Source organism: Mastomys coucha, unplaced genomic scaffold, assembly GCF_008632895.1.
Source record: "Mastomys coucha isolate ucsf_1 unplaced genomic scaffold, UCSF_Mcou_1 pScaffold18, whole genome shotgun sequence".
Classification (NCBI taxonomy): Eukaryota; Metazoa; Chordata; class Mammalia; order Rodentia; family Muridae; genus Mastomys; species Mastomys coucha.
In genome coordinates, this window is record NW_022196900.1 from 71,917,994 (window position 1) to 71,937,112 (window position 19,119).

Sequence of the window (19,119 nt, forward strand, 5' to 3'; positions counted from 1 at the left end):
AAATGGAAAATGCAGAAGGATTCTAACCCAAAGCATTGAGGAAATCCAGGATGTAATGAGAAGACAAAGCCTAAGGATAATAGGTATAGAAGAGAATGAAAATTCCCAAAGGGCCAGTAAATATCTTCCAAAAAATCATATAAGAAAACTTCCCAAACCTAATGAGAGAGATGTCCATGAACATACAAGAAGCCTATAGATCTCCAAATAGACTGGACCAGAAAAGAAATTCCTCTAGTAACATAATAATCAAAATATCAAATGCACAAAAAAAGAGAAAGAATATTAAAAGCATTAAGGGGAAAAGGTCAAGTAACATATAAAGGCAGACCTATCAGAATTACACCAGACTTCTTGCCAGAGACTATAAAAATCAGAAGATCCTCGGCAGATATCATATAGACACTAAAAAAAACCAATTGCAGCACAGGTTACTATGCTGAACAAGACTCTCAATTAGCATAGATGCAGAAACCAAAATATTCCATGACAAAACAAAATTTACACAATATTTTTCCACAAATGTATCCCTGCAAAGGATAATAGATGGAAAATTCCGACATAAGGAATGAGACTACACCCAGAAAAAGCAAGAAAGTTATCTTCTTTCTGCAAACCAAAAAGAAGATAGACATACAATCATAATTCCAACTCTAACAACAAAAATAACTGGAAGCAATAATCACTTTTCCTTAATACCTCTTAACATCAATGGACTCAATTCCCCAATAAAAACACATACACTGAAAGACTGGATTCTTAAACAGGACTCAGCATTTTGCTGCATACAAGAAACACACTTAAGCTGGGCGGTGGTGGTGCACGCCTTTAATCCCAGCACTTGGGAGGCAGAGACAGGAGAATTTCTGAGTTCGAGGCCAGCCTGGTCTACAGAGTGAGTACTAGGACAGCCAGGGCTATACAGAGAAACCCTGTCTCGAAAAACCAAAAAAAAAAAAAAAAAAAAAAAAAAAAAAAAAAAAAAAAAAAAGAAAGAAAGAAACACACTTAAGTGACATAGACAGACACTACCTCAGAGTAAAAGGCTGGAAAAATTTTTCCAAGTAAATAATTTAATGAAACAAGCTGGACTAGCCATTCTAAAGTGAATAAAATCAACTTTCAAACAAAAGTTATCAAAAAGATAAGGAATAACTCTTCATACTCATCAAAGAAAAAAAATCTACCAAGATGAACTCTCAAATATGAACATGTATGCTCCAAATGTAAGGGCATCCACATTCATAACAGAAACTTTATTAACGCTCAAAGCACACATTGCACCTCACACATAATAGTAGAAGACTTCAACACCCCACTCTCAGCAATGGGGAGATCATGGAAACTAAAACTAAACAGAGACACAGTGAAACTAACAAAAATTATGAACCAAATGGATTTAACAGATATGTGTAAACCATTTCATCCTGAGACAAAAGAATATATCTGCTTCCAAGCACCTCATAGCATAGTGCTTTCTCCAAATTTGATCATATAATAGTCACAAAACAGGCCTCAGCAGATACAAGAAGATTGAAATAATCTCACTCATCCTATCAGATCACCACAGATTAAGGCTGCCTTCAATAACAAGAAAAACAGAAAGCCCACATGCAAATGGAAGCTGAAAAATGATCTATACAATGATAACTTGGTCAAGGAAGAAATTAGAGACTTTTTAGAATTCAAGGAAAATGAAGGCATAACATACCCAAACTTATGGGACACAATGAAAGCACTGCTAAGAGAAAAACTCATAGCTATGAGTGCCTCCAAAATAAACTGGAGAGAGCATATACTAGCAGCTTGACAGCACATCTGAAAGCTCTAGAAAAAAAAGAAACAAATACCCAAGAGGAGTAGGCAGCAGGAAATGATCAAATTTAGGGCTGAAATCAACCAAGTAGAAACAAAAAGAACTATACGAAGAATCAATAAAACCGGGAGCTGGTTCTTTGAGAAAATCAACAAGATAGATAAACCCTTAGCTACACTAACCAAAGGGCACAGATACAGTACCTAAATTAACAAAATCAGAAATGAAAAGGGAGACCTAACAACAGAAACCAAGGAAATTCAAAAAATCATCAGATCCTACTATAAAAGCTTATTCTCAAAAAAAGAAAAAAAAGAAAAAAAGGAAAATCTGGATGAAATGGACAATTTTCTAGACAGATATCAGGTACCAAAGTTAAATCAGGATCAGATAAACCATCTAGACAAAGAAATAGAAGCAGTCTATAAAAGTCTCCCAACCTAAAAGACACTCAGGATCAGATGGGTATAGTGCCGAATTCTATCAGACCTCCAAAGACCTAATACCAATACTCTTCAAACTATTCCATAAAATAGAAACTGAAGGAACACTACCCTATTCGTTCTATGAAGTCACAATTACTCTTATATCTAAACCACACAAACACCCAACAAATAAAGAACTTCAGACCAATTTTCCTTATGAATATCAATGCAATATACTCAATAAAATTCTCACAAACCAAAATCCAAGAACACACAAGAATGATCATCCATCATGATCAAGTAGGCTTTATCCCAGAAATGCAGGGATGTTTCAATATATGGGAATCCATCAAAGTAATTCACTATATAAACAAACTCAATGAAAAAAAAAACACATGATCATCTCATTAGATACTGAGAAAGCATTTGAGCTAATTTAATATCCCTTCATGATAAAGGTCTTGAAAAAATCAGGAATTCATGGCCTATACTTAAACATAGTAAAAGCAATATACAGCAAACTAGTAGCCAACATCAAACTAAATGGAGAGAAACTTGAAGCAATCCCACTAAATTCAGGGGCTACAGAAGGCTGCACACTCTCTACCTACCTGTTCAATATAGTGATGGAAGTCCTAACCAGAGCAATTAGACAACAAAAGGAGGTCAAAGGGATACAAATTGGAAAGGAAGAAATCAAAATATCACTATTTTCAGATGACATGATAATATACTTAAATGAACCCCAAAATTTAGCCATAGCTGAATAAGCATCCTACAGCTGATAAGCATCTTCAGCAAAGTTGATGGATATAAAATTAACTCAGACAAATCAGGAGCTTTCCTCTACTCAAAAGATGAACAGGCTAAGAAAGAAATTAGGGAAACTACACCATTCACAATAGTCACAAATAATATAAAATACCTCGGTGCGACTCTAACCAACAAGTGAAAGATCTGTATGACAAGAACTTTGGGTCTCTGAAGAAAGAAATCGAAGAAGATCTCATAAAATGGAAACATTTCCCATGCTCCTGGATAAACAGAATTAATGTAGTAAAAATGGCCATCTTGCCAAAAGCAAACTACAGATTCAGTGGAATCCCCATCAAAATTCCAACTCAATTCTTTATAGAGTTAGAAAGAGCAATTTGCAAATTCATTTGGAAAAACAAAAACCCAGGATAGTGAAACTATTCTCCACAATAAAAGAGTTTCTGGGGTAATCACCATCCCTGACCTCAAGCTGTATTACAGAGCAATAGTGATAAAAAACTACATAATATTGATACAGAGACAGATACATTGATCAATGGAGTAGAATTCAAGACCCAAAAATGAACCCATACACCTATGGTCACTTGATCTTTGACAAAGAAGCTAAAACCACCCAGTGGAAACAGCACAGCATTTTTAACAAATGGTGCATGTAGAAGAATGCAAATTGATCCATTCTTATATCCTTGTACAAAGCTCAAGTCCAAGTGGATCAATAACCTCCACATAAAACAAGATACACTGGTACTAATAGAAGAGAAAGTGGGGAAGAGTCTCAAATATATGGGCATAGGGGAAATTTTTCTGAACCAAACACCAATATCTTATGCTCTAAGATCAAAAATCAACAAATAGGACCTCATAAAACTTCAAAGCTTCAGTAAGGCAAAGAACACTCTCAATAGGACAAAACAGCAACCAACAGATTGGGAAAAGATCTTTACCAATCCTACATCCAAGAGAGGGCTAATATCCAGTATATACTAAGAACTCAAGATGTTAGACTCCAGAAAGCCAAATACCCTATTAAAAATGGAGTACAGAGCTAAACAAAGAATTCTCACCTAAGGAATACTGAATGTCTGAGAAGCGCCTAAAGAAATGTTCAACATCCTTAGTCATCAGGGAAATGTAAATCAAAATAACCCTGAGATTCTACCTCACACCAGTCAGAATAGCTAAGATCAAAAATTCAGGAGACAGCAGATGCTGCCAAGAATGTAGAGAAGGAGGAACACTCCTCCATTGTTGGTGGGATTACAAGCTAGTACAATCACTCTAGAAATCAGTCTTGCAGTTCTTCAGAAAATTGTACATAATGCTCTCTGAGGACCAGCTATACCACTCCTGGACACATACCCAAAAGATGCTCCAACATATAACAAATGCATCACCATTTTCATAACAGCCTTATTTATAATAGCCAGAAGCTGGAAAGGACCCAGATGTCCTTCAACAGAAGAATGGATACAGAAAATGTGGTACATTTACACAATGGAGTGTTACTCAGTATTAAAAACAATGACTTCATGAAATTCTTAGGCAAATGGATAGAATTAGAAAATATTATCCTGAGTGAGGTAACTCAGTCACAAAAGAACACACATGACATGCACTCACTGATAAATATATATTAGCACAACAGCTCAGAATACCCAAGATACAACTCACAGGCCACGTGAAGCTCAAGATCAGACACCAAATGTGGATGCTTCAGTCCTTCTTAGAAGGGGGAACAAAATACTTAAGGAGGAAATACAGAGACAAAGTGTGGAGCAGAGACTAAAGGAAAAACCATCCAGAGACTGCCTCACCTGGGGATCCTTCTGACATACAGTCAGCAAACCCAGACACTATTGCTGATGCCAAGAAGTGCTTGCTGACAGGAGCCTGATATAGTTGCCTCCTGAGAGTCTCTTCAAGAGCCTGACAAATACAGAGGCAGGTACTAACAACCAACCATTAGACTGAGCATGGGACTCTCAATGGAAGAGTTTAAAAAAGGACTGAAGGAGCTGAAGGGGTTTTGCAACCCATAGGAAGAACGAACAACAATATCAACCAATCAGACCCCCCTGAGCTCCCAGTGAATAAACCACCAACCAAAGAGTACACATGTAGAGACCCATGGCTCTAGCTGCATATGTAGCAGAGGATGGCCTTGTCAGATATCAACAGGATGAGAGACCCTTGGTCCTGTGAAGGCTCATGCCCTGGTGTAGGCAAATGCAGGGTGGGGAGGGGGGAGTTGGTGGGTGGGTGGAGAACATCCTCATAGAAGCAGGGGGAGGGAGGATAGGATAGGAGGTTTCCAGATGAGAAATAGGGAAAGGGGATAACATTTTAAATATAAGTAAATAAAATATCCAATAAAAAAGGAAGTGAAAGGTATTTCTAAATCCTCAGGTACTATCCTACATATGGTGTTTGCTATAGTATGACCATACTTCCAAATAGTCTATACATATATACCCAAAAAGATCAATTATCAGCTTTTAGTGGTCTTGGAAAATGAAAAGGGAAAATCAAATGAGAAAAAGTGTATTTGTTTTCTTCATTAATTTTCAAAAGGATTCTCTAAATCAAAAGTATTTTAATGTTTAAAAGTTATTTTAGTATAAATGATAAGTGATATCCAAAAACAGTGCTTTGTAGAAGACTATCTGTAACTGATTAAATGAAGATAAGAGCTAAAGATATAAATCATTTCATTGTTATACAAGCAACTGTAACTGTGAGTATAAAAATATATTCATGCTAGAAGACTAAAATTTTGAAAAATATGTAATTCTAAGGACAGCACTTGAAACCACTGGGATGTTATTGAAACCACGACTGCTACAGTTGTGACAAAGGCTACTCAGCTAAATAGTTCCAGGATGAGAAGGCACTGGACAGAGGAGAGGGGAAATGCCCGATCCCATTCTAGTTCCACTCACCTCTGCTCCTGAAATTCAAGTAGAGAGGGAGGAAGACAGTATACAAAACTAACAGTAGAAACTCCCAGATAAGCATACAGCAAGGTCCCATTTTACAATTCAAAACTGAAAAAGAATAGGAAAAGTTAGGAAATTAAATCTTGGGGAATGCATTGTAACAGGAAGAGAAATGTTGAATATAAACACGGTCTTGAAGGCTTTGGTGCTATATCCATTTGTTTATATAAGTTATGCCAGGCTAAAGTCTCATAAACAAGATATTTAAGGTTAGGTTAGGAATTTTTAAAGAAGATAGAACTTAGAATTTGGTGAAGCTAAGATTATGGTCATTAAGTCTGAAGACAGACAGACTTAAATACAGTATCAAATACTATCTTCCTGCTTTTTCACAACTTTATAGCGCATAATCAACCTGAAAACATGATTTGGATTGTGTGGGACCCTGTCTACGATAGCCTTGCTTCCATTCTTAAGTGCCTGAAGATTGTAGGATCCATAAAGAAGGGTTTCTATGAAACTTTGAGCTAGTTAAAAGAGGAAGAATCTGCCTTGAATTCACCCAGTAAGGAATCCTCTAAAAGAATTCTGATACCTTGAGGGGTGTATCAACTCTAGCTATACCCTAGCCCTGAAGAACCACAAAAGGAGGTTTGGGAGGGTAATTCCATTATCCAAGAATCTCTGAAGATTTTGAGACCTCCTTTGATAAAGAGTACTGGGGTGCACTAAAGTTCAAGGTTACACAATTTTGTATACATCACATCTGAATATTGTGTTTCAAGAAGAAATGGTTTCAGACCTCTTTACCTTCCCTGACTTCATTCATTAGTTCTCTGAAATGAACAGGTTTTCCTTTGAGACAATAGAAAACAAAAATTCCTCTGAGACAATTAAGAAAAAGTATAATGATTAAATATATTAAAGGACATGAAAATTTGCTTGACATCAATGACATATATTCCGGTTTGAATAGGACATCTGAAAGAAAGAACAAAAGGACCTGGTGTTATTAATTGGATATACATTTCCTAGAAAAAAATTCATATTATAAACTAAGTTCCCAGATCCTACCACTGAGAAGTGTTTGAGCCACAAAAGCTTTAACTTTGTCAGAGGATTGATCTATTGATGAACTCATAATTTGATGGCATTTTGCAGGGGGAGGGGAGTGATGACAATGTTAGGAAGTGAAGTTGGTTGGATAAAGTAGGTAACAGGATATGTTTCTGAAGGATATATCTTGCTCCTGTCCCACCTCCAATTGCTCTTTCCTAGCCATCTTCACAGTTGGTTACTATCTGAAACTGGGATAATCTAGGCACCTGAAAAGAATGAATATTAAAGACTCAGGGAATCTAGGGCCTCTTGCCACAATGCTTGAAAGATGGAAATTGGGGTAACTGTGAAGATGAGGCAAGACAGTCAATTTCATCTCCTAAACAGTCTGATAGTCTAGAAACATTTGTGTCCCTTAATCTATTAGACTACTGAAACAATGTACCCCTAAAGAAATGAGGATTTCCCCCAAAATATTATACTCCAAAAAGGAAAAGCTCCAGTTCAAAGGGAAATTTATCTCCCCCAAATAGATATTTTACACAGATCTAGCACCCTGTCAGAGTACCTTGTAGGATGAAACTGGATCCCAGATAATGATGGGCCAGTTGTGGTAGGTACTACAACTTCGCTAGGACTTCTGAGATTACATATCCTTGGCTATATGCTTAAACTTTAATCTCAGTTCAGGTTCCTGAAGGTGACCTTGAGGGAGTGATGGGATTTCTTTATCCATCTTCCCAGAGTAGCCACATAGACCGAGTCTCCCTTTTCTCCTTTTCTCTATTAACGTAACTGTTTTAAGTGATTCGTTGGCACAGACCATAGCTCTCAATTTTCATATCAGGTTTTCTCCTTCAACCATATGAGTCCCAAGAATTGAACTAAGGTTGAAAGGTTTATAACTGCTTTGCCATCTTGTACACCCTTGCTAAGAAGGTAAAATATTATAGCTATTCCTTTATCCAACTCTTTCCTATTCTGGGACTAATAACTTCCAAATCTTGTTTTTCCTTTGAGTCCAGTTCCATTAATTAAGAGCCCACATCTACATCTATAGTACAATGTAGAGAGAATATCTTGTGTATTGTATGGATGCATCATCTGTTAATTAAAAAGCCTATGGCTTAGGCAGGAAATAGAAAGGGAAATATCTGGAATCAAGAACAAATTCTGAGATAGAGCCAGGCATGGCCAGATTTACCTGGTAGGATTTGAGGGGATGGATGCATGGTACCTGAGTGCAAGCAACTAGCTATGTAGCAGAATGTAGGTTAAAATAACTGGACTATTGTAGTTATTATCTAGTCAGAGTAGAGCTATATGCCCAAGGTATTTGTAAATAAATTTTGAGTGGGGCGATGGTGACACATGCCTTTAATCCCAGCACTTGGGAGGCAGAGGCAGGCAGATTTCTGAGTTCGAGGCCAGCTTGGTCTACAGAGTGAGTTCCAGGACAGCCAGAGCTATAGAGAAACCCTGTCTCGAAAAAACCAAAATAATAATAATAATAATAATAATAATAATAATAATAAATTAATAAATAAATTTTGAGTCTAAGTCTTATTTCTGAAAGCATGGGGCTGGAACAAAGAACCAGCCCAAACTCTAACAAGTGGCACCCAAGTTACAGTAAGGAGAACCTAAGTTTACAACCTAAAAAAGCCCAAGTCAGGAAAAGTTAGGCTAGACAGGCAAGAAGTCTGGTCTCTTTTGAAAATGAACAAAACCAGAACAAAGCTAAAGCTTTGCAGAATACCACAGGACTAGTAGCTGGGAAGATTTCCTAGTCAAAGAGCACAGGAAGATAATATGATATGAGACTTTTAAAAGAAGCCCCTAGGGGCCCTGACTTTCTCCTATGGCTGAGCCCTGCAGGCCTCTACTCTAAAGCCCTGAGGTAGGAAGAAGGAGAACCTGAAGGCAGCCCAGGAGGAGTACATCAAACGAACCCTGGCCAACAACCTCACTTGTCAAGGAAAGTATACCCCAAGTGGCCAGTGAATCTCTCTTCATCTCTAACCATGCCTACTAAGAAGAGCTGATCTAAGGCTGCTCCATCAACACTCCAGGCCCTGCCACCCCTCACTTGCTATTGAAGAGGAGCCTTCAGGCTCTTTCCCATCACTCTTGTTGCCCTCCTGTGTGTGGTGTTATCTGTGAATGCTAAATCTGCCATCCCTTCCAGCCCACTGCCAATAAACAACTATTTAAAGTCAGAGAGAAGCCCCTGATAATTTAAAAGTAGAACACAGAAATTGGGGCTTCTTCCAAGGGCAGAGTATAGTGGCTGATGAAGAGGATGAAGCTGGCCCCCATTTATGCACAAGTGGAATCCACTGATGCAGGAGCAGATGGCAAAACTGGGAGTGGAGGGGCAGGGGATTCCTGGAGATCACAGCTTCAGGATTAGCTACTTCCAGTTCTCCCAAACTTGGCACAGCCTATTAACCCTATGAGAATTAAGGCTCAGTGCTCATAGTATGCAGAAATGCAGCCCTATATTGGCTGCTATGACAAAAGTCAGGGGGAAGGCGTCTCCCTGTAAACAAATGAATAGGGGCAGGTCCAGATGCAGCACAGACTCTGAGCTAAAACAGCAGACACAGGAGACAGACAAGCAGATCTCTGTGAATTCTAGACCAGCCGGTTCTACAAAATGAAGTCAGGGTGAGACTTTCTGCTGAAAGATACAGCCACTTACAAAAGACAGTCTAAAATTAAAAATGACACATTTCCCTTAAGAATTATATAGATTTTTTGCTTAATAATAAGTAGGAATGTCCTTAGTAACTTAAAAAATAAATATACATCAATCTTAAATTTATGTAAAGGAGAGGGGAATATAGGTATATTTATCTAGGTAGACTATGTTTATAATTTCAAATTGAAAAATCATGTTTTTTCTGCTGCCAAATAGCATTTTTCCCTAGTCAAATGTAAAGATCCAGAGTTAGGGTTGGGGCGGAATTGTTTGCTTTTATCTTTTCAGGAAAAGAAAAGCATCCAACTAAGGAATCCAGTGGCTACTGGACAAGAGAAACATCTAAGGAATAATATGGCTAAGCTTATCAAGGCAGGGACAGACAAATTCCTGTGAGTTCATTGCCAGCCTAGTCTACAGAGCAAATCCAAGTCACCCCAGTCTACACAGAGAAACCCTGTCTCAATAAATAATAATAACTGCTCAAAATTGCTTTAAGTTATCAAGATGAAAATGAGTATAAGTTAATCATCAGTTTGGCAGTACAGAATACAAATGCCTTTTGTCAGAGGAGATAAATAAGTAAAATATAAACACACATTCCATAGAGACAATTTGATATTGTCTTAAATTTGAAAAGACAAGTGATTTACGTCAATTGAGGTCTAAATGTGATATGCCATCATAGTATCCCACTGGATACACTGACAGACAATGGTCTAATTAATAATGGAATAGATTGGGGACCTGCTACCCAATGTAAAATAGGATGTCACACTGCACTGAATGCCAGTCAATCTCCTTGGATAGAGGGACTCCCACAGATGAATTGATAATGGCTCAGCCTAGTGCATGGTACATGGCCCAAGCCAAAACCTCTGAGCTTTATACACTACATGGACAGGAATTTAAATAAAGTTGAATACAGAGAAGGATATCAAATTAAGAAGAAAAAAGGTAACATAAATAAATCCACATAGATAGTACTCTCTGAAGAAGGGAGAAAGAAAATTAGCATAGATATTTTCAATTTATAGATACTAAGTAAATAAATCCATGCCTTTGATCTCAATACATTGAAAAGCATTTTAAGGCAAAGGACACTGTCAAAAGGACAAAACAGCAGTCTACAGAATGGGAAAAGATATTCCCCAACCCTGCATTCAACAGAAGGCTGATATCCAAATTATATAAAGAACTCAAAAAAACTAGATATCACCAAACCAAACAACCCAATTAAAATGAGGCACAGATAGATCTAAACAGAGAATTCTCCAAAGAGGAATCTCTAATGTCCAAAAGGGACTTAAAGAAATGTTCAATATTCTTAGCCATGGAGGAAATTCAAATCAAAAGGACCCTGTGATTTCATCTTACACCATCAGAATGGCTAAGATAAAAACTCAACTGACAGCTTATACTGTCATGAATGTGGAGCAAGAGGAACACTCCTCAACTGCTAGTGGGAGTGTAAAATTATACTGTCACTGTAGAAGTCAACTTGGCAGTTTATCAAAAACTTGGTTACAGATCTACTGGACATATACCCAAAGGACACTCCATTCTACCACAAGAACACTAGCTCAACTATGTCCATAGCAGCTTTATTCATAATTGCTAAAAATTGGAAACAACCTATATGTCACTCAATTGAAGAGTGGGTAAAGGAAATACGGTATATTTACAAAATGAAGTATTAATCAGCTATTAAAAACAATGACATCATAACATTTGCAGGCAAATGGATAGAATTAGAAAATATCCTAAGCAAGGTAACCCAGACCCAGAAAGACAAAACATGGCATATATGCAGGTATAAGTTAATATTAGGCCTAAAGTACAGGATAGCCTCACTACAATCCACACACCCAAAGATAATAAATAACAAGGAGTGCCCAAGGTGGGATATGTGAATCTCACTGAGAAGGTAAAATAGAATAAACATTGGGGGTGAATGAGGGAAGGGGACTAAATGGAGTGAAAGTGAATATTGAAACAGGAGGAATCTGGTAGGGAGAGAATAGTGCGAGAGAGAACTGAAAAGACAACCAAAATTGGGAGGGGCCATCTCTGGGATAAGCTAAAAACCTAGGGTAATGGTAACTCCCAGGAATCTAGGGTTACCCTACTTAAGACTCCTAGCAATATGGTTTGTGGTTTGTACTTTGTGTATTCCAATCTTCTAGGCTAATATCCACTTATCAGAGAATGCATACCATTTGTGTTTTTTTGTGATTGGGTTACCTCACTCAGGATGATATTCTGCAGGCCCATCCATTTCCCCAAGAATTTTATAACTTCATTGTTTTTAATAGCTGAGTAGTACTCCATTGTGAAGATGTACATTTTCTGTATCCATTCCTCTGTTGAGGGATATCTGGGTTGTTTCCAGTTTCTGGCTATTATAAATAAGGCTGCTTTGTAGTGAGGATACTTAGTTCCTTCTTAAAAAGGGGAACAAAATACCCATGGAAGGAGTTGTAGAGGCTAACTATGGAGCAGAGACTAAAGGAAGAACAATTCATAGAGTGCTCCACCTGGGAATCCTTCCCATATTCAGTCATCAAATCTAGACACTATTGTGGATGCCAAAAAGTGCTGGATGACAGGAGCCTGAGATAGCTGTCTCCTGAGAGGCTCTGATAGTACCTGACTAATATAGAAGTAGAGGCTCACAGCCATCCATTGGACTGAGTACAGGGTCCCTAATGAAGGAGCTAGAGAAAGAACCCAAGGAGCTGAAGGGGTTTGCAGCCCCTTAGGAGGAACAACAACATGAACTAACTAGTACCCTCAGAGAGCTCCCAGGGACTAAAACTCAAACCAAAGAGTACACATTGGGGGGTAGACTCATGGCTCCAGCAGCATGCATATAGCAGAGGATGGCCAAGCCAATCATCAATGTGAGGAGAATACCTTGGCCCTGTGAAGGTTCTATGCCCCAGTGTAGGGGAATGCCAGGGCCAGTAATCAGAAGGGGTGGGATGGTGAGCAGGGGGAGGGGGGAGGAAACAGAGGATTGTTTTAGTTTTTGTCTTTTTTTTCTCCTTATTTTATTTATTTTTATTTATTTTGGGGGAGGGGAACCTGGGAAAGAAGATATTATAAATAAGAAAACATCTAAAAAAATCAAACATATAAAAAAAAGACTCCTAGTAATAGGGGATATAGATCATGAAATGGCAATCTCCTCTAACTACACAACACTTCCAGTGGAGGTACTGGGACACCAATCCAGCCACAAATCCTTCAACATATAATTTGTACTGCCTACAAGATATGCAGAAGTAAAGATAAAGCAGAAACTGAGGAATTTGCCAACCAATGATGGGTACAGCTTGAAACCCATGCCATGAGAGGCAACCCACCCCGATACCATTAATGATATTCTGTTATACCTGCAGACAGCAACTTAGCCCAAACAGCATCAGAGAGGGTTCATCTACCAACTGATGGAAACAGATCAACAGACCCACATACAAACATTAGGCAGAGCTTTTTAGAGAGGAAGGGATAATTATAGGAGCCAGGGATTCAAGGACTCCACAAGAAAACCTACAGAACCAAATACCCTGGGCCCACAGGGACCCACAGAGACTGAACCACCTACCAGGGAAAATTCATGAGACTGGCATAGGTCCTCTGAATATATATAACAGTTGTAAAACATGGTCTCCATTTGGGACTCCTAATAGTGGGAGTAGAGGCTATCCCTGACTCTGCTGCCTGACTTTGGGACCCTTTGCTCTTACTGGGCTGCCTCTTCTGGCCACAATAGGAGAAGATGAGCCTAATCTTACTGAAACTTGATATGCCAAGGCAGGTTGATATCCATGGGAGGCCTCCCATTTTCTGAAGAGTATGGTAGGAGGAGTGGATGTAAGGATTCTATAGGGGGAAGGACTTGGAAGAGAGGAGGAAGCGGAAACTGTGGTTGTGATGTAAAGTAAATGAATTAACTAATTAGAAAAATGTTAAGAGGAATGCTTTATTTTTGGATCATGATTTTAGACAGGTTATTCCAAAATTGCCTTGCTCCTTTGTTTCTGGGCCACTAATGAGGCAAACACTGTGGAGGATAAAACAGGATGTGTCAACTGCTAGCTCAGAGTTTGTATGTAATGCTCTGAGAGAAAGAGAACAGCAAAATGGACTTTTTTTATTCAACACTGACCAGCCATGCAAGAGGAGTGACGATCACATCAAATTTCCCCCCTCCCCAACACACATTAAACTTAAGGCTTATGAAAACTCCAGCATATTCTATGGTAAGGATCATCAGTCTATCACAGACTGCTAGGATTCCTTATTGTTGAGACTGTTTTTTGTCTCCCTCCACTATCTGGCATGGGATTGAAGGCTGTTCCTGCTTCTCTGTGTAGAGTCGTCCTACATCTATGCCTTTTAGCTGCCTTTTCATCACTTTCATGCTTCCTGGTGCTTTCCTCTATCTTTGTATTTAGAATATGACCTTTCCTTTGTTACCTTAACTCCTCTTATCCACAAAGACACATACAGAAAAGTTCTAATCTTCTTTATACCCAAGAAGTTATACATGCTGTTTTCCAGATGAGACTAAACAACAGTTTTAAATGAAAAATATTATTCAAGGGTTCAAATCTAGAAAGAGTGTATGTGGAAGTGATATAACTTTTGAAATCTTAACCTGCATTACAGATTGAGAGCTTAATGTCCAATTTTATTTTCTATGTATGTGTATATGTGTGGAGGTGATTGTCTGTGTGTGTATATGAGCACATACATGCAGGCCCATGTGGAGTCCAGAAGAGAACGTTGGATTCCCTAGAGCTGGAGATACAGATAGTTGTGAGCCATCTAGTATAGGAGCTGGGAACCAAACAGGTCATTATAAAGAACAAATGTTCTTCTGAGCCTTCTCACCAGCCACAACGCCTTTCTTTAAAATATTCTCCATAGCATCCAGGATTTTTCTGATTTTCAGCAACTTAAATAGTGCCACTTTATAGCAATTTGTAGCCTGTAACATAACTTCACATTTATTATTTCACTCAATTCTCTCCTTAATTTGACTCCTTGACTTAAAACAATTGATATCTGATAGAACCAAGGCATAAAAGCTTACCTGGTAGGACAATACTTCTCTTTTTCTCCTGATTAGTAGTTCCATTGTAAATGGAGCAACTAATAGGACCTTGGGCTCTGTTTTTCAAAAGAATGCTGCTCTTCAAATATAATAACCCAGCTTTATCCTGAGAGTCAAATGTGGTTGAATGTGGAATTACATTCCCCTTGCTGTCTCTCCATGTCATCTCAGCAGGTGGGATCAATCTTCCTGAAGTACACTCCACCAGTACCCCTTCTGTATCTGGAACCAGAATATTAATCTGTATATCCGAGTTCATAGCTAGGAAGAGGAGAAAGATGGCATTATGATTCAGTGTGCATTCAAGAGTTGAGAAGTGCCTTTAATCCTAGCACTTGGGAGGCAGAGGGAGGAGGATTTCTGAGTTCGAGGCCAGCCTGGTCTACAGAGTGAGTTCCAGGACAGCCAGGGCTACACAGAGAAACCCTGTCTCAAAAAAAAAACAAAAAAAACAAAAAAAACAAAAAACAACAATAACAAAAAAAGTTGAGAAGTTGTGAAAGTACTCATTTCCAATGGTCTGCTGCTTGTATCCCATTGGGAATGTGGATAGCCACAATTAGGGTAAAAGCTATATTCTAAGCCAATCCTAGACTGAGAAGACACAAAAACATAATCAGAGACAAATGATAAATTAGACTTTATAAAATTTAGTAATTTCAGTACATCAGAATATGAGCAAAAAGAGAAAGGCACAGAATCAAAGGTATCTGTACTATATCTGGGAAAGGAACTGTGTTCAAACTAGATGACAGGCACTGTAAATCATTTATTTCCTAATATGTTTTCACTAGAAGACGTATTTATTTAAAGAGATATCATAATGATAACAATAATATTAACAAGGATGTTAAACATCATCAACAACCAGGAAAATGCAAAATAGTACCTCACTGAGACACAATTGACCTCCATTACAATGTTGAAGGAGCAGGACTGACATTGCCACAGATCAAAACAGAGTATTCTTTATATGGGAAAGTGTCAGTGTGTACTAATATATATATATATATTTACAAGCCAGAAATTTTTAGTAGATGTTTACATATTTTAAAAATATTAATGGCAGCATTAGTCATAACAGCCCCCAAACATAAAGTAATAAAAATAATACAAACAAATCCAAATACTAATACTAAAAACAAATAAAAAAGAATAAATAAACTCCTGTCATAGGATAAATAAATAACGGTGAGTAATTTTGGCCATTACAGAGATTATTATTATAAATAGAATAATACAGTAATGTTTATGATTAATTTATGGTGATGGAAATTAGAAGTTTGATCACTTTGGCAATAAGAGCGTGACTAGGAAAGATTAATACAACATTTTGAGCTGCTGAAAATATTCAGTATCTAAAGCTGAAGAGTAAATTCATGAATGTTCTTACAAGGAAAAATTCACTAAGTTGTACACTTTATGTACTTTTCTGTGTGCTACATATATCTCAATTCAAAAAGAAAACCAACAATTCCTAGACAGAACAAAATTCCTATCTCTGCACTGTCTATTATCTTTTTTTTTTTTTTTTTTTTTTTTTTTTTTTTTTTTGGTTTTTTTCGAGACAGGGTTCCTCTGTGTAGCCCTGGCTGTCCTGGAACTCACTCTGTAGACCAGGCTGGCCTCGAACTCAGAAATCCGCCTGCCTCTGCCTCCCAAGTGCTGGGATTAAAGGTGTGCACCACCACCGCCCAGCTACATCACCATATCTTGAGCATAATCACTGAAGCAAGTTCTTTTGAAGGTTAGACTAATATGCAAATAGAAAATATAAGTTTTCAAATATATTTTAAAATAAATTTATTAATTCATACATTTAGAGTTTTTGTTACCAAAACTCTAAGTGATCTATCAATGAACGATCATTTGAAAACTGCCACAACTTCCCAACTGGAGACAAAATCTAAAGGTGGATAAACTATAAAGCCACTTCCCAAAATTAATTAAAACTCCAACAAAATAAGCAGCTGGAGGATCAAACAGAAAAAGAACAAAGTACAGAGTGGTTCTCAATTTATCTTCTTTTGTAAAATTTATGTATTTTGGGAAGAAACTCATTGTTTTCTTTCCTTTAAAGAATTTAAGATAATGACTGATAATGAGAAGCCTAAGTCCAAGGGGGTGAAGATGATGTTGGATCAATCCCATCTCATATTTGGGTTAATACAATTACAGAGAAAAGGAACTGGTGAACATTTGGATGACCGGAAGGGCTCGGAGAGCTCTTCACTAAGGGAGTATAGCACCTCCCAGTGCAGAAACCTCACTAAAGGAAATGCTCCATTGTAGGCCACGTTAAAGTAGAGAGAACTATTTTAAGTAAAGACAGAAGTGTCAATACTCTCTAGAAAGCTCAGTTAATTTAATAAAATATAGTTAAATTACAAGGGATTTCTGCAGAGGTTCATATGACCTGATAGATGAACACTAAAATTTTCATTTATACCTATGTGAAAATTTCATATGTAATAATTCAAATTGCTAGCATTGAATTAGCATATAATAACTTGAAATAATAATAAATCATTTTAATGATATATTTTAACATGCCTTTCATTACTATGTAATGGTATAGCATAATAGTTCAATATATTTACATAATAGTGTCCTATTGATAAATTGATTTTCAATGATTACATGATGGAATTCTCTACAACTAAAAAAAAACAAAATATTCTTATAAAATTCATATTTTAAAAGAAATTTACAAAATATGTACATAGTATGTTTGTATTTATTGAAAACTACATAGATACATAAGTGCTTTCATACATATGTGCATGAATCATTTCTGTATATATACATACATGTATGTGTATGTATGTTTTACACATGGTGTATATATGTGATACAATCTCAGACATTGTTATATAAAAAGCAAATTATATTGGCTTCTTTGGAGAGTAATTAATTATTTCATTCCCTACTTTCCTTTCTTCCCTTGAGCCCCTCCCATGTACGCCTTGCTCTCTCTCAAATTCATAGCCTCTTTTTTAAATTTTCGTTGCAAATATATTTTTTGTTGTTTTGTTTTAGTTGGTTTGCTTCTGAAAAAGGCTCTCATTATATAGCCCTAATTGTCCTGAAACTTCTGATGTACATCAAGCAGGCTTTTAACTCACAAAGATTCACGTGTCTTTGCCTCTCAAGTGTTAGGATTAAAGGCTCCCTCTTCACTTGGTTGACAATTTTCTTTGCTGTATATAAACATTTAACTTCATGAAGTCCCATTTGCCTATCTTTGACCTTATTTTCTATGCTACTAGGTGGTAAAGGCTACAAAATTCAGCTTTGCTTCTACATAGAAGAAAAAAATATTCAAAAATGACAAAGCCTTGCAAACATGATCTCTCAGCAGCTGCAGTAACCTGCACTGGGTCTGCTTAAGACTGAGCCTGCCACTTCCGGTTTCCATCTACACCCAGAAGCAGGCCCTCTGCTACAGCTCTCTACACCCCAATCCCACCCAGAGAAATCATGATACCCAGGAAGGCCGACAAACTCAGGCTTGCAGGTGGGACTAACAGTATCGCCCTAGTACCTGGTGCAAATGGGACCCCACCACCACGAAGGACCCAGGGAATGCAGGAACCACCTTGCAACCAAGGACAGGATGCTTCCAGTTTTTATCTGCAGGATGGATCAGTCACTATGCTACAGCCTTCCATACCACAATCCTACCCAGAGATAACTTGACCCTGCAGGAGTGCTGACACATCTGGGCTCCCAAGCTCACAGGCAGGACAGGCTCCAGTCAGAGACAGCAAGTACAACTAAAACCAGAGAATACCAGATGGTGAGAGGAAAGCACAAGAATATAACCAGAAGAAACCAATACTACTTGACATCATCAGAACCCAGTTTTCCCAACACAGCAAATCCTAGATACAACAACATACCGGGAAAAGCAAGATTCTGATCTAAAATCCCTTCTCATGTTGATGAGAAAGAACTTTAAGAAGGACATAAATAACTCCCTTAAAGAAATACAGAACACAGGAAAACAGGTAGAAGCCCTTAAAGAGGAAACAAATAAATCCCTTAAAGAAATACAGGAAAACATAACCGAACGGGTGAAGGAATTGAACAAAACAATCCAGGATATAAAAATGGAAATAGAAACAGTAAGGAAAACTAAAGGGGATACAATCCTGGAGATGGAAAGCCTAGGAAGGAGATCAGGAATCATAGATGTAAGCATCACCAACATAATACTAGAGATAGAAGAGAGAATCTCAGATGTAGAAGATGCCATGGAAAACACTGACACAACA

General features: G+C 37.6%; 1 protein-coding gene across 4 annotated transcripts in view; it reads right to left on the minus strand.

The window, feature by feature from the left end:
- The window catches only part of LOC116096419 (selection and upkeep of intraepithelial T-cells protein 10-like), a 51,495-nt gene that overhangs the window by 8,924 nt on the left and 23,452 nt on the right, over positions 1-19,119 (minus strand). For all 4 annotated transcript variants that reach the window (XM_031378220.1, XM_031378222.1, XM_031378221.1 and 1 more), the window contains 3 exons: positions 14,822-15,103; positions 6,765-6,935; positions 5,958-6,062 (listed from right to left, as the gene is read on the minus strand). In XM_031378220.1, the coding sequence (XP_031234080.1) occupies positions 5,958-6,062; positions 6,765-6,935; positions 14,822-15,103 (558 nt within the window). The remainder of the gene's footprint in view (positions 1-5,957; positions 6,063-6,764; positions 6,936-14,821; positions 15,104-19,119) is intronic.